General features: G+C 39.1%; 2 protein-coding genes across 8 annotated transcripts in view; one reads left to right on the top strand and one right to left on the bottom strand.

Annotated features, from left to right (window-relative positions):
• The window catches only part of LOC129780066 (connectin-like), a 317103-nt gene extending 312754 nt beyond the window's left edge, over positions 1-4349 (top strand). For all 6 annotated transcript variants that reach the window (XM_055787965.1, XM_055787963.1, XM_055787964.1 and 3 more), the window contains one exon: positions 3297-4349. In XM_055787965.1, the coding sequence (XP_055643940.1) occupies positions 3297-3787 (491 nt within the window). In that variant the 3' untranslated portion in view covers positions 3788-4349. The remainder of the gene's footprint in view (positions 1-3296) is intronic.
• The window catches only part of LOC129780067 (connectin-like), a 710069-nt gene extending 699914 nt beyond the window's left edge, over positions 1-10155 (bottom strand). For both annotated transcript variants that reach the window (XM_055787971.1, XM_055787972.1), the window contains exons 1-2: positions 10021-10155; positions 9293-9414 (exon numbers count right to left, since the gene is read on the bottom strand). The gene's annotated coding sequence lies outside the window, so the exon portion shown is untranslated. The remainder of the gene's footprint in view (positions 1-9292; positions 9415-10020) is intronic.
• Positions 10156-24048: the final 13893 nt, after the last annotated feature.

Below are 24048 nucleotides of genomic sequence, written 5' to 3'. Positions count from 1 at the left end.
AGCAACGATAATATTCTTCCGGAATCTTCTCGATGCTGGATGGCATTTAAACGAATGAAGTTCCGCACGTATATATGTGTGTGTGTGTCGGCTGCTCTGATGTCTCAAACGGAACCGTTTTTCGGTGCTGATACTCTCTCGGTCGTCTTCTCTTCTTCTGATGGATCGGTTTTTCTGCGCTCCCTCACAGTTCCAAACTAACTGAATGTGTTTCTTTCTTTCTTTCTTTCTTTGTTTATAAGAGGCTTTAAACTTGTAAGTTCATTCGCCTCTAAAAAGCGTTTCATGTCAGGTAATGAATATCTTGATCCCTCGCCGTCCAGCTCGTCCAGCTCATTCAATAACGATGTTGTCTTGTCGTTGTCCTCACGAAAAATGATTGCGTTTCATGATGATGATGTTGAATTAAAGAGGCTTTCAACTTTTCAGTTCATTTGCCTCTAACAGATTGCGTTTCACCACCAGAATATCGCTTAAGTATGCTTTTTGTCCGTGATTGAATAGAAAGAAGGTGTGGTTTACGATGGCAATTTGGAAGGCAAACTAGAGGCGAATGAACTCTCTGAGTTTGAAACTTTCAGCAACTGAGCAATAATCGATTGAGAATTATGTTTTTCGCGGTGCGAAACATTTTCCGTTGCGCGCGCATCCAATATTGAAAACGAACATCTTCAGAAGCTTTCCTGCTAATTGCACTTGATTGAAAAATCACAAAACCAAATGTATTTGGTCGCAGCGTTATATGTTAGAATACATTAAAATAAACTCTTTAGCATGAATGTATGTTTCAATTCCCAGGAGAACTGGCAGATTGTTTTTCAGCAACAATAACATCTTCCCAGATTCTCTCCGATACTCGAAGCCCATCAGTGGTTAATGCTAACTCGATAACCACCTGTTAATAGCACTTAATTGAAAAATATTTGGTCGCAGTTTTACATGGATAGAAAACATTAAAATAAACTCTTTCACATTAATGTATTTTTCAATTCCCAGGGAACTGACAGATTATTTTTCAGCAGCGATTAGATCTTTCCGGAATTTTTTCGATGCGAAAAAAAAATTCCGCGCGTGTATGTGTGTGTGTGTGGCGGCTGCTTCGATGTCTTCCGGAGAACCGTTTTTCGATGCTGATACTCTCTTGGTCACTATCTCTTCTCCTCCTCATTCTTTGTGTGGACACCGACTGGACAACATCGTTGCTGGACGGGCTGGACGGCGAGGGATCGAGTGCCTTTCTCAAGGCAAGAGGGCGGAGGTGGTAGCGCTGGAGTAGAATAGAGTAGAGTTTTCAAAGGGCCTTTCTCAAAACTAGAGACGAATGAACTGAAAAAGTTTAAAGTCTCTATAATACAATACCTTCTTTCCTTCCTTCTCCTCCTGATGGCTCGGCTTTTCTGCCCTCCCTCACAGTTCCAAACAAACTGCATGTCTTTCAGGTTAGGTCAGGCTAGGTAATGAATATCTCGATCCCTCGATTCCTCGCCGTCCAGCTCGTTCAATTATGATGTTACCTTGTCGATGTCCTCACGAAAAATGAATGCGTTTCACCACCAGAATATTATGCTTTAGGTATGCTTTTTGTGCGTGATTGAATCGAAAGAAGGTGTGGTTTACGATAGCAATTTGGAAGGCAAACAAGAGGGGAATGAACTCTCTGAGTTTGAAACTTTCGGCAACTGAGCAATAATTGATTGAAAATTATATAATTTTCGCGATGCGTAACATTTTCCGTTGCGCGCGCATACAGTATTGGATACGAAAATTTTCTACTGATGGGGAAGAATAATTTTCAGAAGCTTCCATGTTAATTGCGATCGATTGAAAAATCACAAAACAAAATGTATTTGGTTGCAGTGTTATATGGATAGAAAACATTAGAATAAACTCTTTCGCATCAATGTATTTCTCAATTCCCAGGGGAATTGGCAGGGTATTTTTCAGCAACGATTAGTTTGTTCCAGATTTTCCTCGATAATCCTCGATAATCGAAGCCCATCAGTGGTTAATGCTAACTCGATAACCACCTGTTTATAGCACTTAATTGAAAAATATTTGGTCGCAGTGTTACATGGATAGAAAACATTAAAATCTTTTGCATGAATGTATTTTTCAGTTCCCAGAGGAACTGGCAGATTATTTTTCAGCAACGATTGAATCTCCCCGGAATTTTCTCGAAGCTGAATGGCATCCAAACGAAGAGTTCCGCGCGTGTATGTGTGTGTGTGGCGGCTGCTCCGAACTCTTCCCGGGGAACCGTTTGTGGCATCACTCTCCTCCTGATAGATTCCCTTCTGGCCTAGGGTGCACAAACAGGCTCTTGGTGACACCGTTCATCCGCGCTTTCATGATAAACGAAGAGCTTCACCACAACAGCGACAACATGCTCCAATCGCTGTTCAATTATAACTGAGTGGATTTCCGAGCGACGCTCGCTTATATACCGATTGGTGATTTCAATAGCCTGTTTTGAAAGCAAATTTAAGACTATTGAAACAAGTTTTTGGGTCAAAAAATAACAAGTATATAACGCGTAGACATTTTATCTTTTGAATGAAGTGTTTATCATACCATTTCGTTCATTTATTTAGGATCTATTAACGCTCAAAATCTCGGTCTCCGGCGTAACGCTTTCGTTTTCGAAACTTTGATTTTACACCCCGGTATAGAAATGAAAGACGTAGTCCTACGTCAAAAATCCATTTTGGGCGGAACGAAGTTTGCCGGGTCAGCTAGTTGCTCTATATAAGATGGTGGTAATGGAACCAACAAATTATCGCATGTAACCGTAGTGTGTATCAGCTGGGAAAAACCCGCCACGACCACTGTCACGGGATTTTTGTTATATTATAGAGGTTATATAGGATCTTATATATCCGTATGACATAACAAACAATAAAAAGTACTAATATAAATGACGCCAAATAATACTGCGTTGGATCGACAAAATTCCTCTAGGATCAATACAGTTATCAAAGAAAAAGAACGATGACTTGATGAAGGCGGAAAAATTTGCTTGGAAATAGCGCCACTCAATTATCCACAGTAAGCTGAAAAATGAGGCAAAATGAAAAAAATGTATTCTACGCAAAAAGAAATATTTCTACGATTGGTCTTAGCAGAACATAAAGAATGTAGAAATTAGAACAAATAACCATCTCATTTTTTTGTGGCATATCCAGTTTAGAAATTCTGCTCCGTCGCATCTTTCAATTTATCCCTTTCAGTCGCACTCAATTCTTTGTAATCTGGAATCTCAACCCACTGACAGGAGACCGTCTCTCTTTCTTCCGTAGACAACCGCTTCATCTGCGACTGCCGCCTTGCCTGGGTATACGATCTGAGCAACCGCACTCGCAACGAGGACCTGAAGGAAAACTTGCACGGCATCGAGTGCACCCTGTCGAAGAAAAGCTTCGGCAGCAGCAGCAGTGATTCACAGCGGCAGCAAAGCCAATTGGACAATTCCTTCCTCCACAATGAGTTCGACGAGGATGGTGACTACATCGAAGACGCGGCGCTCGACAACGAATCCATCGTCGAGGAGAAACCGGAAGTTGTCAATTTGTTCAAACTTGGCAAGGAGCATCTGCCGTGCCCCGAGGAACTGGTTGGCCCCACTGACGGGCCCAATCCGCGTGAATCCAAAGGCCTGCTAGATTTGCCCTGGGGACACTCCGGTGTCAGTGCCATCCGACCGCACGGAGCCAGTAACACGATACTTTCCGCCGTAGCGGCTCTAGTTTCCTTCGTAGGCTTAGTGGTGATTGCTAGTGTTAGATTGTAAATTTGATAACTTATTTTCCGCTGTGTATGTATTAGATTTAAGAGAAAAAAGACAAAGATTGGAATGGAATGGAACTCATGATTTTAAGCATACCCCTATGGGAGACTACGATACCAAAATAAGATGTAATAGAAATGAGCCCCCAAACGCAAACACTCTGTCTTGAAACACTGAAAATCACACGAGAACAACCAAATAGCGGTCGGTTAGTATTTTTCGTCCGCGAGAAAATCCCCTGATCTTTATAGCTATTTCTCTATTAAACTGATAAAAAAATAGGTGTAAGCTAAAGTAAACAAACAAAAATTAAAATAGATTCTTCTACACAATAAGGAAAAGTGATGACTAAGTAAGACATTGATTGAGTAACCTAAGAAACCAAACCGCTCCGCTGATGGTGTAAACAAAATAAAATAAGTTTTAAGGAAGGGAAAACTCCGAAGTCACTTCAAATAAGGTAATTTAAATACAAGAGAACAAAAAGAAAAGAATGTATTAGAAAATCTACTTTTTAGAATTATTTTTGATAAAGCAATAAAAAAAATAATTTTCAAACCGAAACCGGAACCCATTTTGATCCTTTGTTCTCCTTGCCACTGAATCTCAGTGGATTTCTTATATCACATCCAGCGATGCGGAAGGATATCTTCCCTCGTCCTCGCCCCTCGCCAACGTCTACTCGTCCGTCAAGAGATCGTAGTGAGCAACGCAGACAGCAGGGTCAAATAGAATTCTTACGGGTTATGCAAATCATTCCAGCTCGACAAGCATCAAACCCGGCCGAACGGTAGGATCCGGAAAGCGGAAGGCAGTACATACCGCGGCGAATGAGCAAATCGAATCGGATCATCACTTATTCACCGTTTTTCGGTTCCGGCAAATCAAATTTACGCTCGATAGGAAACGATGATGCTTGAAATTTTCGTTTGCTTCCATTTTTTTGTCCGTACAGTTTTTCCGATATTGTTTTCCGTTTCATTTCCATTACTTTTTGTGTGTCCCCGAAGTTGGGGCGGTAAAAAATGGGTCGTTGAAATTTGATACGCTGATTAAATTAATTATTGCGGTTTGTTCGATACAACGTTGTTTTTATTTCTTTGTTTATTTGAGTTCAATCACAGTTGCCGCAATCGTGTGGGAAAGATTGTTGTCTTCTTTCGGTTGACTGCAATATGAGAGCTGATGAGAGCTCCAAAGCCAAGATAACTGAATTTACCTTGCACGATGCGTAACAATTCGCTTTCGTGCCAGAAAAACATATGATACTTCGTCGCCAAACTGACGCCACGGATGTCGTTAAGGCTAATCTGGAACTTTTTATGTATAAAAGCAACTCAACCCGCAAAGCAAACAAACAAAAACAAACAAAAAAGGGGGAAATTCAGCCAGTTTTAAACAACCGTTTTGGGGAAAATCTAATTTTTGTTTTCAAAATGTTTATTTTCAGCGCAGTACTTTAATTGTAATTTACTTTCAAAGTTTTTATGAAAACTCAGTCAATTTCCTAAAAGTCACTCATTGAGTTTTGTAAGAGTTGTCATTTTTTGAGTTATTGAGATTTATGAAGAAAAGTGCAAAAAGTTGCTGTTGCCTGTTGCCGAGACCCCTCGCCGCGGTGTTGGTGAACCAACACTCCGAATCCTCGTGAGTGAGGAGGCGAGGCAAAACTAGAAATTTCCATTTCCTTGATTATAGTGTCTCCTATAACGCGATTTGTTACTTTGCATTCATTATTCAGCATTACAAAAGTTATTTCGTTTGCATTCAGAAGACATTCTTTGTTGTTGGACAGATATTTGAACTGGAAACTACCAAATATCCCAAATTTGCCACAAAGTAAGTAAAAATTTAGTTGAACAAGATTTTCTTTCATATCAATAATAATGAGGGATTCAGGAGGCGAAGGGCTCTAAAATTTGTTATACAGAAAATTTCCCCAGATATTTGTTGCAATATTTATTTGATCTGCAACAGATTATAACTCTGTTACACGATCAGTAGATCAACAATGGATTATGAGTACTATCTAAATCAGTGGTGGCCAGGTATAGGCATGACGCGGGCCGCAATGATTTTTTTTCCACTGCTGTTTATGATAAAATGTAAAATATAAAATATAGATTTCACAGTTTTTCTATGTCTCACTACAGCATTTAAATAAGAAACTATTTTGTTTTATAATATGAAGACTTATAAAATGATCACGGGTAAATTGGGTGTTCTTTCAGTCATTAAAAAAAATATTACAATATTCATTAGTTTATTTCGATATAGAAAATGTTGAAATATAAATATACTCTAACGCCGTTTCGATTTTACCTAGACAACATTTTTGAGCCAATTTATTGGACGACGCTGCTTATTGATTCCGATTTCACTTGTTTCATAACGAGAAACTCAACTTCTCAAAACTCGTCATACGAGTGGATCCAGATAAAAAGCAATAACAAGAAATTTTTTTCAAGTTCTGGAAATCGCGCTTAAGAAACAAATTTAGAGTAGAAATCCAAAAGAACATGGTTATCAAATTTGTTACGCAGCTCTGAATCACACTGCATTTTAATGAGTTACATCTGCATTTTTAAGGGACATGTTCATCAAGGAAACTGAATGGAATAGGAAACGGTTTCGAGAAATCTTTCTTATGCTTCGAAATTCCCAAATCTGTGAGAAATCATCGTCTGGGATGCGCCAATGTATTTACAAGCTGACGATCTACTTCCCTTGAACTACTTGAACCTTGAACTACTGCGACCATTAATTTGATTTATTGTAACGATAACCTAGCTGACGATTATTTCTAAATTCTCAGTGTCAGAAAATGGCCAAAAATCAATTTTCCATTTGTTTTTCGAACAAATTTGCTTTCGTTTTTTTTATTTGGTTGAATTGTGAACCGATTTACCTTGCTGGTCCAAGTTCAAATTGTTCAGATGGCTTGTGATGTTCGGTTATGGTCCGCTACACGGATATGGTCTGCTTCGTTTTTGAAATTCTCGCTTTTCGTTTTTGCTAGTGCTAGCTTTCTCTCTTTTATGGACTCAAAGTTACATGCATCCTGTTCTAATTCTTATAAGAACCTTGGAAACATTGGGGTACTTGCGTATTAACGTCATCATTGAGTTTTTTTGTAAATTTTCCTTCAAATGATGAACAGTTAATCCAAAGGTCCAACTCGGTGCTCTTAGAATTATAAAAACACTTTGTATCGCTGAATCGAAGAAATAAAAAAAAATCCGCATCAACGTCATCACAGTACAATTTTTATTATGAATTAATTTTTTTCGTAAAAAAATTATTGTGAGGTCTATGTAATGGGGGCTAATTCCCCATCTAACGAGGGTGTGGAACTAAGGTGGTCCCAAGCCGCCTAAGTGACGCAATCCGAGTCGGCCGCCGGCCCACAGTGGTCCCTCAGGAATTCTAGGTGGCATTAAATAGAAAAATGAACAACAATGCATGACCGAATGAATGGTCTAGTTTTGTTCTATAACCTTGAAGGCATCTAGTATCACATATGGCAACAGTGTCCGTGACGATTTTCGTTGCGTTAACGACGTGGCAACGTAGTGTTTGATACAATGAATCAATGTAGCGATAAACACGCATGTTTTTCAAATTTTGCACAAGTGCTACACAATACCTTGAAAATAATGTGATGGGGTTCTGGATAGAGAATTTTATGCTAATTTCGAATTTGTATTGTATATTAAGTTTAAAATGTTTTGAAGCTGGGAAATGAGTGTTTGAAAGACAGTACATTTTCTACATTGAATTTATTCAAAATTAAACCTTCAAAAAAATCTCCAAATACCTCCAAAGTTTTTTATAACAAAATGTTTTCCTTAGGATCCCCTCTACACTTTCCCTTTATGACTTATGGCCACTTCTGACCACTTTGCGAAAAAATGCCATAAACATTTTGGGTACTTACGTATTAACGCCACTGGAGTACATTTTTATTATGTATTATTTTTTTCGTAATAAAACTTATTCTGAGGTCCCCATCTAACGAGGATAAGGCACCGAGGCGGCCCCAAGATGCACAGGTGACGCAATCCGAGTCGACCGCCGACCTGCTGTCTGACGCGATGACCTCTCGCCAGAAAATTTGTGTTTCATCGATTGCCCGGTTATTTTGAAACATAGGAGAAAGTCCTTTAGAAAATCGTTCAGTTGGTGTGCGTCGGAGAGTATTCGTTTGCCTAGTGCATTACGTTTGCGTTTGCGTTAATTTTAGCTTTGAACTGTATCATGCATATATTTTATCCGGGCTGCACCGTGGTCCCTCAGAAATATAGGTGGCATTAAATAGAAAAATGAATGGAAATGCCTTGAAATTAGATGTACGGGGGTTTTCAAAGGTGCTGAATCTATTTTTGAGTCATTTTGGTTATGAACTCCAAAGCAAGGGCTGGGGGAGGGGGTAAAATTTGAAATTTTCGGAAAAAACACGTGTGGGGTGTCTAATTATATGTTTTCAAACTTGCTGCAGGGGGAGGGGATAAAAATTGAAAAAATCGAAAAACACGTGTGGGGTATCAAAATGTGGTACTTTCCTATTAGTGTCACCGGAGCCGAAATACAATAGATAGCAATTTTATTGTACACACTGGCGCTCAGATATCTTTTGTATTGTTGCTGCCTTGTTGTTTATAGTGTTTTGTCATTTTTATTGTTACAAAAATGCGATTTTACTCGGATTGCGTCACCTCGGCGGTTTAGGGCCGCCTCTGTTCCTTATCCTTGATTGATTTTACCTTACGTTGACCTCGGAATAAATTCAATTAAGAAAAACCAATTCATAATGAAAATTGCGCTCCAGTGGCGTTTATCTTGAATACCCCAAATCCCAAATACACATTTTCGTAGCACTAAAAAATGACAAAACACTGCATACAACAAGGCAACAACAATACAAATAATATTTGAATGACAATGCGAACAATAAAAATGCTACCTATTGTATTTCGGCTCCGGTGACGCTAATACGAAAGTACCCGATTTTGAGTAATATGCTTTCGAAAACTCTTAATAATTTAACATTTTTACATTTTTCGTAAACTGATCCCTCTACATAGAAATAAAAGACATAGCCCTATGTCAAAACAATGTTTCGAGGAAAACCGCTTTTAACTTTTCAACATTATATTACGATGAATGAAGCAACTAATTTACAAATAAGTTACTTCATATTTTTCATGTCATCAGAAACATCAAAAGTAACGAAAATATAAAAATAAAATTAAAAAATGAGTTTTTCGATTCCCCAGGTCTGGGTCGGGGCAAAATATTTCTTCATGATGTTGAAATTTATCCGAGAATTTCACCAAGCAAATATTCTCTCTACTGGGTGATCGATATAACTTAATTAATGTATGTAAAAATATGAAAATAATGAAATTACACAGCATAAAATACACATATGCGAATAAAAAGCGCAAAACTCAAACTATTGATGAAAATTTACACAGTGTATTGTTATAATTGAAGATAACTACTTACCCTTCGGTGCCTCCAGCAATGTAATTGTTACATTGGCGTTCGCGTTTTAACTGCTCAGCTAGTTGATTCAAACCGTTTCAGAATATCAGAACGTTATTCTCCGTATAAACTCTATTATTGATCTTTTTTCATTTTTCCTCTTATAAATGAATAAATCAATTCGAATTGAATTTAAAAACACTTTACACTAGCATGACAACAATTATAATTTTTATTTTCAAATCACAATATATATGTTTTTTTCTCCATCCACTGATATCATTTATACTTTGTTTCATAACTCATGCAATTCAATTGATCGAAATAAAACAAAGGCAAAGATCAAAATCACACGCTCACGCATTCACGCAAATCACGTATTGGGCACGCGGTCGCATTCTTATTTTTTTTCCACAAAATGCTAGGATTGCTTACGGTACTGAAACACGTGCTGCACTTCTATTCACAATGCGTTCTCCCATTATACTGCTTCCACTTTTATGTTAATTTAGAATTTAGAACTAGATTTTTTTAATAATGATATTATATTATTTTTTTCTCATTTTAGCACATTCAAACATCACTGCGCGACAAACATACTAAGAATTAGCTCGTAAAACAACTGCAGTGAGGCTTGTATTGAGATAAATCACATTTTAATGATAGCACTAACACTTATAGCACTCACTTTTTCCGAGCATGTGGCCATTGATTATCAAGCTGAATATGCACGCAAATGAAAACAATACCGGATATTTCTTTACACAGGCAGCACTGAACAATTCTATTTTATCATTCTCAACAATATCACTATTCATATTTCTTCCCGTGAACGAAATCGATCACCGACGGCGCCGCGTTTCATCAGCACAATTGACTAAGTTCCAAACACTTTGGAACGAGATTTCCCTATACCATTCGGACTAGTTAAGATACACGTTTTTACACCCCGGTTGTTGAACTGAGACTGAGCGCGAACGGCTGCCATTCACTGCCTAGTCTGAGCTATTCGCGTCTTCGGCACTGAGCTTCGTGTTCCGTTAGTGAGAAGCGGGAATGGTATGGATTTTCAATTGACATAAACACACTCATATATTTGTATTGTGTGCAATGAGCTGGCTAATCAACGACAACATCCGCGGCAATAGTATGCGCTACCGGAAGAATTAAGCTATTAATGGTAGATTATTATTATTAGCTCTCTCCAGAACCATTTCCTTCACACTGTAATTCTTCAAGCAGTTGTTTTTCGAACTAATTCATAATATTCTAGTTGGGCAGTGATTGAAGGTGCCAAAAAACATAAATTTAATCGTGATGAGAATAATTCTAGCTTGACCAAAAGTAATAGTAATGTATTATGCGAATGCATTGGGAATAAATGTACAGCACGCGATTTAGCACCGCAAGCGACCCGAGCGCTTAGCGATAATGCGACCGTGCGCAGCACATGTCCAAAGTTCCAATTGTTTGTTCCGACGTTCCATCTTCATGTTACACTGTATACAGTGACTCAAACTCGTAATCGTACGCCATCATGCGAATCTCTTTTCCCTTTTTTTGAAAGTCGAAAACAAGCTTTCAGAACATACTATTTAGATAAAGTCATGGTGTTTTCACTGTTTCCAGAATAATGGTTTTTATTTCTCTAAAAATGGCGAATGTATGTGCGAATGTATGAAAATTGACTCAAACTCAGAATAGTACAGTGGTTTAAATTTCAATTCAATTTCGAAGGAATTGATCCATTTCAGAATTCCATCTTTAGTATGGTAACCCTTGTTCTTTACCTGCCTTTAGCCGTTATCTACGAGTTTTTTGGCATATTCGGAGGAAAAATTGATCCATTAATTCGTGAAGTAGTTTTAAAAATCGTTATTTTAAAAAATCTGATGGTTTCTAACTATTCTACCCAGATCTCTCCCATAGTTTTTGCTGGGATGATATCGGGAGATTGTGGAGAAGTATCAATAACTTTTGAGCAATTGTAATGTAACCATGTGCAAACTTTATGTGCCTTGTGCTTTAGGTCATTGTTTTGGTAAATCTTGAATCCTATATTTTATCTCACTTTGCCTCATATTTTTCTCCAAGATGTTCAAGTAAACATTCTGTTGCATTACACCATCGCCCTCCATCTTTAACCGAGTAAACTATAAAAAACAAATAAGGGGCTCAGAAGGAAAGGGGTGTAAGTGATTTGATCGATTTCTCTTCATCAACGTTTTCTTTAGGTATTAACTCAACTGCAAAATCATTCCAATTTGAGTTAGCTATTGAATCCTATAGATGAGGTTTTGACCTATATTCCACATTGTCAAATACAGCTGGAATGTGTATGCAGCTAAGTTATGACCAAAAGAGAGAGAGTCGATGTAGAGAAATCAATGATGTCACTTACACCCCTTTCATTTTGAGCCCCACAAATACAATCAATAATTACAAAAACAAAATCAATTTTTTTTATTGCAAATGTAATACAAAACGGAAAACTAGCTTATTGGCTTTAATTTGATATGTTGGTCATTTTTAAAAAAAGTTTAAATAGACACCCTAATAAAAACAAAAAAAAATATCAAAAATATGAAAGATGGTAGTTTTATTTCTTATCGCAAAGCATTAGACCTGTATTTTTTTATTTTGTTTTATTAGGGTGCTCATTTCCATTTTGGGGTAGTCCAAAAAATCACTTTTTTTTACTTTTTTTTTCCAAAAATGACTTTTTTTAAATTCATAACTTTTGAACAACTGGACCGATTTAGATGATCGATATATCAAATAAAATTCAATCAACTAGTTTTTTGGAAAAATGTTACATTTGCAAAAGATTTGGATTTTGTTTTCATAATTATTGATCGTATTTGTGTTTCATAGTTTCCATGGACTCAGGACCACGGGCGCTGTATTTTTTTATGTTTTTTTCTTGAAAGCTGAGGTTTTTTTTACATAACATATCCGAATATCGAAGAGGTGCTCTTTCGTTTTTGAGTCATGATTCTTTCAGGTTAACATGTTTTCAGTTTTCGTTCAATTTTCCTATGCGACTAGACTACATCTCTGCGATTGGAATACAATTTTTACGCAGGTATTGTACTTTTTCAAAGAAGACAAACTTATTGGATTCAAACTGATATATCGTTCATGTGAATCGGCCCGCTAGTTCAAAAGTAATAAATTTTTGAATAGAATAATTATGATAAAAAAAAGGAAAAACATATTTTTTAACCTATTTTGAAAAATTATAACTCAAGAACAAAGAATAACGCCTTCCTGATTTTTGGATATGTTATGTAAAAAATGGTTCTGGGACTAAGGGCACTATATATTTTTTTAATATTTTTCTTACGAGCTGAGATATTTTACATAAAATATCAAAAAATCAGAGTGGCGTTTTTTTTGCGTTTTTGAGTATTTAATTTTCAAAACAAACAGTATATGCATATAAAACAAAAAATAGTTTTTTGACGTGGGACTACGTCTTTGATTTCTATATAAGGGGATCACCATACTAAAAATGTAACAAAAAATTAAGGGATTTCAAATACATATTATGCAAAATAGTCATTGCCAATAGTCATCATATACACCCAGTTTTTTTAGGCGAGGGATACGTACCTCGTAAAAAACCGCGTAAAAAAAGCGTTAATTGGAAAATCCGCGTAAAAAAACCATATCACCTAATGATAGATATCAAATGGGACTATCCTCACGTAAAACGGAAGTAGAAAGTTGAGTGTTGCTTCCGAAAACCCGTAGTTTTTTTCCTGCAATTTCGTTGGTTACTGGTAGCTATAGTTCGGTTTTCTTCACGAACGAGGTCATCTGCTTTGTTAGAAGATTTGTACACTCTACTGCCGATGCACGTGGAGTTCCACTGTTGCACCGTCCAGAGCTAAGTAGACAAGGAAAGACATTCACGAATCGCTGCCCGTAAAAACCCCCTCCCGTTGTACCGCCCGGTGAGCTCCCCGTTACCCAACACCTGTAATCGACGTAAGAATCGTGATAAGGTGCGGCATTAATTTCCTTTATAAGCGCTTAGCTTCGTTACAAGAATCTAATTACGTGGGTGTATGTTGTATTATGTACCATTGGATAGGAAATTTATCCTATTTTATGGATTTTACTCGCTGCTTGCGCTGTGGTGGAAGAGCAACAAACAGCATGTTTGCATACAATTCGAGCGTTAGCCTCCATGGTAGAGATGGGCAAATCATTCAGGAACGGTACGAAAAAACAAGCTAAAAAACATCCCATTCGAAATAAATGTTTAAATGTATTAAATGTTTTTTTTTCAATCTTTTCGGTATTCCTGTCATTACCTACGTGAAAGTAGGTAATTACTAGAGCATTTTTCCATTTCAATATCTTTAATTCATTTTTTTAGGAAAACAAAAAATTACTTTTCTTCTGAAATGGGCACTTTTAGGGTGTGACATAAAAAATCCACTTCAAGGTTAATTTATGAAAATAAAAACAAATAAGTAATAGTCGATATGATCTCCTTTGGTCTCGATAACTAACTGACAATGCTTTCGCATACTCTCCACGAGGTTTCGGAGGTGTTGGGGGCTTAGCTCGTCTCAAGCCTTCTTCAACGCAACAAAATAATGTTGCTTGTTCGTAACGTCAGTTTTGTCCACCTTGTTGTCTAAAATCGTCCATAAATTCTCAATAGGATTCAAGTCGGCTCCTCGGGGTGGCCACACTATTGGTTTGATCCGGGCCGATCTGAAGAATGCTGCTGTTTTCTTTGCAGTATGGTTCGGGTACTTGTCTTGCTGGAAGGGGTATTCCCATTTTCAGCATGGATTCTTTCAGGTTCTCGCACAAAATGACGACGTAATCATTGGCAGTCATAATCGGTCGCTTTTTGGAGAAGTAACTATTCAGGCCCCGTTCCAATAAGCGTCGTTGAATGGTGCGACTGGAAAGACTCAGATCAAAACTTTCTTTAATCGCCCGAATGGTCGTTCGTGGGTTTTTCTTTACATTCCGGATAATTAGCGTGTTTGTTCTTGCATCAGTCTAACGTTTCGGTCCTCTTCCCGGTCGATCGATCAAGCTCCCGAGCATCTGATGCTTCCGAACGACCAGCTGGACCGCACCACGGCTTACACCATACTTGCCAGCAATGTTTCGTTGTGGCTCCTTACGCCGGAAGTCACGCACAATAAAATTTCGGATCTGTGTTGAAATTGGCCTTCCATCCATTCACCGGAAGTTTCCTCAGCGTGAGGAACACGTCACTACGCACGAAAAGTTGACTAAACAGCTACGAAAATTATGTTTGTGCCAGATGTAAATAACCAGTTTGTTACCGATCATTTCAAAATTCTTCGGTCACAAAAGGTTGTTTGTGTAAATATTTTCTGTCTAGTGTGTAAGTCAATTTTTGTTTTGCTTCGACTGGTATAAATGTTGTTAAATGTACATACCTTGATTTAATTTATGTAAACATACTAACCCAACATCGCCCCGACGAGGTTGCGTGTCAGGCGAAAAGAGACATCTGTCAGGATTGACAGATGTCCTTCCGGTGGAAATGGGAGGGAGTAGGAGAAGGGCAGGAGCTGGATGATAGGAAAGGAGGGGACTTGGAAGGAGATGTTGGATTGAGTCGGTCACTTAGTCCGGAGTCAGGAAACGACACGCAAGTGAAGAATTTTGGTATCGTTGGAACAGAAATTTGAGGAGAAGAGAGTTGAAAGACAGTGAGTTGAGAAGATAGAAAAGAGTCGTGAAAGAAAAAAAGTGAGTGGTAGAGTGAAGTGACAGAAGTAGAGAGAGAAGACCTCTTGCGGAATAGGACCCTCAATCACGCTACACCATCCTCGGGTGTCCTGCCGAGAAACTCCGGCCACCTACCACCACGTTTCCAAGCGACGCTCTTTTTCTATACGGTCCAGAGCATCACGGACAGAACGCCTCCCCCCTTCCATCCGCACCGGTGAACCGCAGCGCGACGACGACGACCACGAAGGACAACGAAGGGCCCCAACGAAAACGGTACCGATACTAACCCTTTAAACCGAAAAAATATAGAAAATCAAAAACTAACTTCTCTGCTCTATTCTATTAAATAATCAATGCCAGTCCATTTTGCATAGGCAGCTTCTTGTGTCCGCATTTCGCAAATCCGCTTTGCTGGTGGTCCAACCGAGGTCGAAACAGTCCTCCCGAGGGCCAAAGCCGACCCTGAGAGAAATATAAAACACGAGGTGAGCTAAGCTGGGCAGTACGGCTAAAGCCGTAGTTAACAATTGGCGATCCTCCTAAAACAAAAAATATTCTAACCTTCAGTTAGAATATTTTTACGGCATCTCGGGGAGACTCGAGACATTCGTCTCGAATTAGATAAAAAGTCATTCGTCTCGATTAATTTCTGCTTCGATTTTCGCACTGGAAGAGTGGGTGAAGTTTTAGGAAATCGTTTGATTCTTTGTATCGAAAAAAAAGTATCGATTTGAGCTGACTGATAACAGCGACGTGAAATTATATTGCGTTTGGAGATCGGAACAAGCCCCTATCTAGGATTGCTTGTGTCCGCAGGAAGTGAACACGTGTACTTACCTTATCATCGCCATTCTATTTCAGATCTCTAGATAAATTACGTAGTGATAAAGTGTAGATGAAGTGTAGATTCGATATGGATTCATCGAAGAAATTTACGAGTGATAATTTGAAGGAAAAATGGGTGCATATGAGAGTAGATTTTCTGGACGCAGAAGAGTTAGACTATGAATTAGCCATGAGGAACATATTCTTGTCAGGAGAACGTACAATGACTCGACGACGTCGAGCATTACGCGAAGTGCTAAAGCAGGAGAAGGAAAATATCGTGATCGAAAGAATTTTACCCCATGAAGAGGGAAAAGAATTAGAAATTTGTAGAGAAAAGTTGCATAACCTCGAATACTCATTAACCGCGAATCATGTGGCACCAAAATGCTATACTTCATTATTGCATATAGCAAATCGATTACTAGTGCTGATTGCGAATGCAAACGAAAACGTGAAAGATAATGCGCATGAATTGTTGAAGAAAGTTTTAGATTTGCTTAATCGTCATTATGGAGAAAATGAAGATAATTATCGTGAAAATCCTGGTAGCGTGGGCGAGGATGAAGAAGTGACAGTGGACTGTAATCCAGTTGTGAGTGATTCAAATACAATACAAAGACAATCTCAAGCAGATTTGTTTTCCATTGAGCTAGATATGATGAATTGTTTCCAACGAATGGGTTTGATTAATACTTCGAAGTCGACAGACGTTACCGATTTGCGGGACGCATTATTATCTCTTGAAAAAGAACTGTTTATGTTGAGAAAATCTCAAATACCTTCCGATAACGATTCACCGATTGCTTCATCAATTCAGATCTCATCGCGAAACGATCAAAATTTTCATTCATTTAACCCATCTGTGTGTACTGCAACTTCAGTATCAAAATACACCGGTACGATTCCGAAAACTACTTACCCTTCCACCTTAAATACTGTAGTAGTCGCGCAATACTCGCGACCAATTCCGTCATTAATGCCATCATCATCGGTATATTCAACAGTATCGAACATGTGTTGCCCTCCTGGGGTAGCTCCTGATAGAAACCGCGCCCATGAGCATTTTTCAAACTTACCATATTCAAATTTCACCAATACCTTTCCCGCAAATAATCCGCTTCAGTTCTCAGACATCACTCATCCTCAGAATGTTGGGTCCTTCGGAATGAATTCCGCTCATCAGAAAGTCACGAACCCCATTCTGACTTATCCACAGAACGCACTCCACGCTACAAACAATTACAATCCACACTTTCCACAAAATGAACTCAATATGAATCGTCACAACTTCTTTACAAATTCCAGCACCTCTGATTCGAGACGTACCCCGATATTGCACAAGACGATACCGGTTTCACAGTGGAACATCGAAAAGTATTCTGGAAATGATCAAGGCATGAAACTCAACGAATTTCTACTTATGGTAGAACAGTTGTCGCTTTCGGAGCGTGTTTCTGAAGAAGAATTATTTAATTCTGCATTCCATCTGTTCACAGGACCAGCATCAAACTGGTACATGTCCCTGCGCTCTAGTGGGAGATTGCATAGTTGGCAACACTTAATTCAAGAGCTTCGAAAAGCTTTCGTTCATCCTGAATTAGACACACTGGTTCGATCTAGCATTTATCAAAGACGCCAGCAGAGGAATGAAACATTTCAAGATTTTTATTTTGATATGGATAAGAAATTCAGATCCATGATTACCCCAATGCACGATAAAGAAAAACTAGATGTACTGAAACGTAACCTCCGAACGGATTATAAAAAGGCCTTGCTGTGGAAACCCATTTACGATCTTCCACAACTCATCGAGTCTGGTCATCTCATTGATGCATCTAATTTTTCCATGTACCACAAAGTTTTCGGTAACGAAAAATCGGCGAATATAATCACCAATAAGAACCCACCCAATACAAATTCGATACAACCGAACCCACAAAAGGGGAAATACAACAAAAGTAATAATTGGAAGTCTTCTAAAGAAAGAGCAGAATCCAGTGAAAAGCTACAATCTTTTCCTGAACCAATAAAGAAACCCAATAATTTACAATCAGTTGGTACTGAAGATCCTAGAGAAGGTCCGTCTAAACCACATCGGACGCTAGAGTTTCTGGTAGCTGGATTCAAACCCCCACCTTCAAATGTGTGTTTGAATTGTCGGCAACCAAATCATCAATTAGATCAATGTCGTTCATTGAAAGGATTGATATGTTTTGTATGTGGATTCAAAGGTTTGACTCACAACATTGTCCATATTGCAGAAAAAACGGATTTCAGGCGATCGAAAAACGCCGATCGTCAGACAACTCCGCGTAAGTCAAGATATTTCTAACTCAATTCCAGATTCTTGGGAATGTATTCCCTCGAATCAATACTGTAGTAAACCACAAATTTTGCAGATAACATTACCTGACGTGAACGACAATCGACCGTATGCTTGGGTCAGTATTCACGACGTGAACATAAAAGGCTTGCTCGATTCTGGTAGCAATCACACTATAATAAGTGATTCATTATACCGCCGTTTACCTCGTTTTAAATTGAAACAACCAGCTAATTCTTTAGAACTAAGATCAGCTGGAGGAGAATTTTTGAAAATTATCGGTGAAGTGTACATTCCGTTCAGATTTAACAATGAACTGAAGGTTGTACCCACACTCGTAGTGAATGGAATTGTAATAGACTGTCTGCTAGGAATGAACTTTTGGTCAAAATTTCGCATATACCCTAGCGTACAACAGTGTGCCACTATACATCACACTGATAACCTTTTGGAACCCACCCTGGAATCAACAACTTTATCCTCTAACGAAAACCTTGCCATTAGCGAAGTCAAGCTTCTTTTCAAAGCTGCCGAACCAGGAAGATTATACACTACTCATTTAACGGAACACACCATCGAAATTTCAGATGCGTGGAAATCCAAGGCGCCCATTCGACAATACCCCTACACAATGTCTCCAAAGGTTCGAGAGAAAGTTGCTATAGAACTTGACCGAATGCTTCGTCTAGGAATAATTGAACGATGTCATTCTGACTGGTCTCTGAATGTTGTACCTGTCATTAAACCCACAGGAAAAGTTCGACTCTGTTTAGACGCTCGAAAAATAAACGAACGCACTGTGAGAGACGCTTACCCTTTGCCCCATCCTGGACGGATTTTAGGACAGCTCCCAAGAGCGAGCTACTTGAGCACAATTGATTTGTCGGAAGCATTTCTCCAGATTTCACTGGCGAAAAGCTCGAGAAAATATACCGCATTCAGCATACAGGGCAAAGGGATGTTCCAATTCACTAGGCTGCCATTCGGCCTGGCTAACAGCCCTGCGACTTTGGCCAGGCTGATGGACCAAGTCTTGGGGCATGGTGAATTGGAACCAAACGTTTTTGTTTACCTCGACGACATCGTTGTGGTAAGCGAAACGTTTGAGGGTCACTTACAGCTGCTTCGTGAAGTTGCTCGGCGACTAACAGAAGCAAACTTATCAATTAACCTGGAGAAATCCCGATTCGGTGTGAATGAATTACCATTCCTTGGGTATCTCTTATCCACCAACGGCCTCAGAGCAGATCCAGTAAAAATACAACCAATCATCGACTATGAAAGGCCAAATACCATAACCAAGTTGCGAAGGTTTTTGGGTATGGCAAATTATTACCGCCGCTTCATTGACGATTTCAGTGGTGTAACGGCACCCTTGAGCGATTTGCTAAAAACTAAAAGCAAGATCCTAGGATGGAATGACGAAGCTGAACAAGCTTTCTGTTTGATACAAGAAAAGTTCTGTGTAAAAGTTCATTCTAGTCAGTCCAGATTTTCAGAAGGAATTCTCAATCCAAACTGATGCTAGTGATGTCGCGGCAGCGGGAGTTCTCACGCAAAATCTGAATGGAAGCGAGAGAGTCATAGCTTACTTCTCGCACAAATTGACAACACCTCAAAGGAATTATCACGCATGCGAGAAGGAAGTACTGGCAGCTCTCCTTTCCATTGAGGCTTTCCGTGGGTACATAGAAGGGTCTCACTTCACATTAATAACCGATTCATCCGCTTTGACACACATCCTGAATACAAAGTGGAAAACCTCGTCTCGTTGCAGCAGGTGGAGTCTGAGCCTACAGCAATACCACATGACTATTCTTCATCGGAAGGGCAAAGAGAACATTGTCCCCGATGCACTGTCGCGCTGTATTGCTGTAGTCTCCGACGGCCCTGGGAAAACGTGGTATGAGGACCTGAAAATTAAAGTTATAAATAAGCCAGATGATTTCGTTGATTTTCAGGTGAAAAATGGAGCTTTATATAAATTCGTTTCTACACCGGACGAACCTCATGATTTTCGATTCGAGTGAAAACTCGTTGTCCCCCAAGCAAATCGAAAGAAAATTTTGGAAGACAATCACGATCAATCTATGCATATGGGATTTGAGAAAACGTTAAACCGAATTAAACTGAAGTATTACTGGCCAAAAATGGCCAAAGACATTAGAGAATATGTTCAGAAGTGCGCCGTGTGTAAAGAGGTAAAGGCAGCTTCAGTACCCGTAATTCCTTCTATGGGAGAGCAAAGGATCACTTCCCATCCTGGACAAATAATAGCGACAGATTATATAGGGCCGCTTCCTAGAAGTAAAAGAGGCAACCAATATATCTTGGTCATCGCTGACCTGTTCAGTAAATGGGTGATGCTTACACCGTTGCGCAACATCAATAATAATTCACTATGTAGTACTTTGAAAAATCACTGGTTCTTCAGATTTTCCACTCCTGAAGTAATCATATCAGACAATGCGACAGTGTTTCTGTCTCGAGAGTTCAAGGCTCTTTTAGATAGGTTCGGAATTCGGCATTGGTTGAATTCTAAGTACCATTCACAAGCCAATCCCGTGGAAAGGGTGAATCGGACAATCAATGCCGCGATTCGAACCTATGTTAAAAGTGATCAGGGACTCTGGGACAGTAAACTGTCGGAAGTAGAATTTGTTCTTAATACATCCTCACACGTTTCCACAGGAGTAACGCCTTATTTCGTGATTTATGGTCATGAAGCTTTCACTAAAGGAACCGACCATCGTTGGTTCCTCGAAAATCAAAACCAAACCCCTGAACAACTGATAGAATCGCGTAGAGGATCATTCCAGGACATTTACGATTTAGTCCAAAAAAATTTGAAAAATGCCCACGAAGCAGGAAAATCTCGTTACAATCTTCGACATCGACGATATGCTGAACCCTTCCACGTAGGACAGAGGGTCTACCGAAGGAATATGAAGCTATCCAATGCTTCCGAACGATATAATGCCAAGTACGGGTCAATGTATCTACCCGCTACTGTAGTTTCCAGAATAGGCACTTCGTCCTATAAACTTGAGGACGATGATGGCAAAGACCTGGGAGTGTGGCCAGCAGCCCACCTAAAACCAGGATAATTTATTTAATTTAATATTATGTATACAGTTACCTATTGCATGTGTTTCTAGAATTAGTTTGATCATTATGTTTATGAGTTATTGGTTGTTTTGTTCCTCATCGTTTCTGTTCATCCGCATTTTGTTCCTTCAGGTCCAACTATCGTTTGGTCCGAAATGCTGAATTTTAAGTCAGATCCTACCAATGATTTCGGATTAACTTCAGAAAACGTTTGGGAAACTGAAAGAAAACCCAAGATAAAATTCAACTAGCGAAGGATACTTATCCCAAGCGCATTTTAGATCATCTTTAGCCACACAATACATTTGGTCTCTCAATTAGTTTAGGATGTCTTAGAATGACAACTGTCATTTGACCGTCTTCAACCGTTACAACAATGATTTGCATTGTTTATGGCGGTTCACATCTCCGCTCTTTCTATTGTGATAGAGAAGTGCGTTCAGTAGATGTGTTTTGAATTTAACGTTATTCAATGTAAGTGAGTACTTCGTTGATATAAATGCACTCCACTTTCGAACTCGTGATTCGAAGAGTTGGAAGTGTATGCAACGATAATTCATTATATCGTTAGAGCAATTTGTTTGGAACATGATTGACTAATTTGCTGGAGACCGGAGTCATTACGACGTTGATGGTCAGTAGCAGGCTATTTCAAAAAGGAAATAACCCTGAAAAACAGCGCGGAGTCGATGAATTTTGACGATGAAGCCCTATGACCCCGAATCAGTTACACAGTTCCTCAGCCAAATAGATTAGGCAGAAGCATTATATAGCCTAGTAGTGATAGTATCATACAGACGATAGTAACAGATTTTGTCTCTGTATGAGGAACGTTGAAGGAAATGAAAATAGGGAACGGTATGAATGAATCCGCATGTGAGGTAGAATGAATGAGGACGGACGCGTCCAGCGCATGTAAGAGTCGGATTGATAGATGAATGATTGAGAAGTAGGAAATTATTTCGTTCTTGATTTAGAAATCAGGATAGAGAGATGAGATTGATTTGATGATGGTGGGATGACGGCGTTCATTGATCGTGGCACATAGTGGTTTGAAATGGTGAGGCGCGGGAAGAAATTTTAATGTGGTATGGTGGATCGAGGTTGCCATCAGACGGTTCTTCGTAATTACCAAATCCAGTTTTCGGACCGAGCTCACTTGGACAAAGCGAAATTCAATCAGAAAGCGGTTTGACGAAAAATTATATTCACAATTTTTCTACCCGAACTCGGGGAGGATTGTTACCGATCATTTCAAAATTCTTCGGTCACAAAAGGTTGTTTGTGTAAATATTTTCTGTCTAGTGTGTAAGTCAATTTTTGTTTTGCTTCGACTGGTATAAATGTTGTTAAATGTACATACCTTGATTTAATTTATGTAAACATACTAACCCAACATCGCCCCGACGAGGTTGCGTGTCAGGCGAAAAGAGACATCTGTCAGGATTGACAGATGTCCTTCCGGTGGAAATGGGAGGGAGTAGGAGAAGGGCAGGAGCTGGATGATAGGAAAGGAGGGGACTTGGAAGGAGATGTTGGATTGAGTCGGTCACTTAGTCCGGAGTCAGGAAACGACACGCAAGTGAAGAATTTTGGTATCGTTGGAACAGAAATTTGAGGAGAAGAGAGTTGAAAGACAGTGAGTTGAGAAGATAGAAAAGAGTCGTGAAAGAAAAAAAGTGAGTGGTAGAGTGAAGTGACAGAGGTAGAGAGAGAAGACCTCTTGCGGAATAGGACCCTCAATCACGCTACACCATCCTCGGGTGTCCTGCCGAGAAACTCCGGCCACCTACCACCACGTTTCCAAGCGACGCTCTTTTGCTATACGGTCCAGAGCATCACGGACAGAACGCCTCCCCCCTCCCATCCGCACCGGTGAACCGCAGCGCGACGACGACGACCACGAAGGACAACGAAGGGCCCCAACGAACACGGTACCGATACTAACCCTTTAAACCGAAAAAATATAGAAAATCAAAAACTAACTTCTCTGCTCTATTCTATTAAATAATCAATGCCAGTCCATTTTGCATAGGCAGCTTCTTGTGTCCGCATTTCGCAAATCCGCTTTGCTGGTGGTCCAACCGAGGTCGAAACAGTCCTCCCGAGGGCCAAAGCCGACCCTGAGAGAAATATAAAACACGAGGTGAACTAAGCTGGGCAGTACGGATAAAGCCGTAGTTAACAAGTTGTCAAAACCCAGGGGTGCAACAATGAACAAAACACGGTAAAACAAATATACGCAGATGGTATTCTATGTCATACGCTTAAAGTACCCATTTAGAAACAAAAGAAATAAAAAGAATTTTTTCCAAATAATGAATCAACGATACTGAATTGGCAAAATGGTGTACTTTTACTTAGTATTGACCGGAATAACGAAAGGTTTGAAAAAACTTTTAATATTGGAACACTTTGATTTGAAATAGGGGTGCTTTTTAGTACCCATCACTGTATTTCGATATACAATTTGCGACTTTTAAAGAAGCACCTTTCCTTTTCCGAGTAATCAAAAAAAATATATACAAATTATAAAATGTTCTATCTAATCCAAAGATAGCAATGCCAGGACATGAACAGCTGTGAAGCTGCCTTTTTTTGTTGGATTCCAGACACTGAACTAAAGAGAGAAAAAACAGTTCAAAGGAACTGGTTAGCGACTGTACCGTTCATCAATGTGAAGTCCATTATCAATCTGAACTCCATGGTCTGGTTTCCTTATTCGTTCTTACACGTTTTTTTCGTGAAGGACAAGGTGAGTTGATATATATTAAGAATTATT

This window comes from Toxorhynchites rutilus, chromosome 3 (genome assembly GCF_029784135.1).
Source record: "Toxorhynchites rutilus septentrionalis strain SRP chromosome 3, ASM2978413v1, whole genome shotgun sequence".
Lineage (NCBI taxonomy): Eukaryota > Metazoa > Arthropoda > Insecta > Diptera > Culicidae > Toxorhynchites > Toxorhynchites rutilus.
This window is presented reverse-complemented; position numbering and strand designations above follow the sequence as displayed.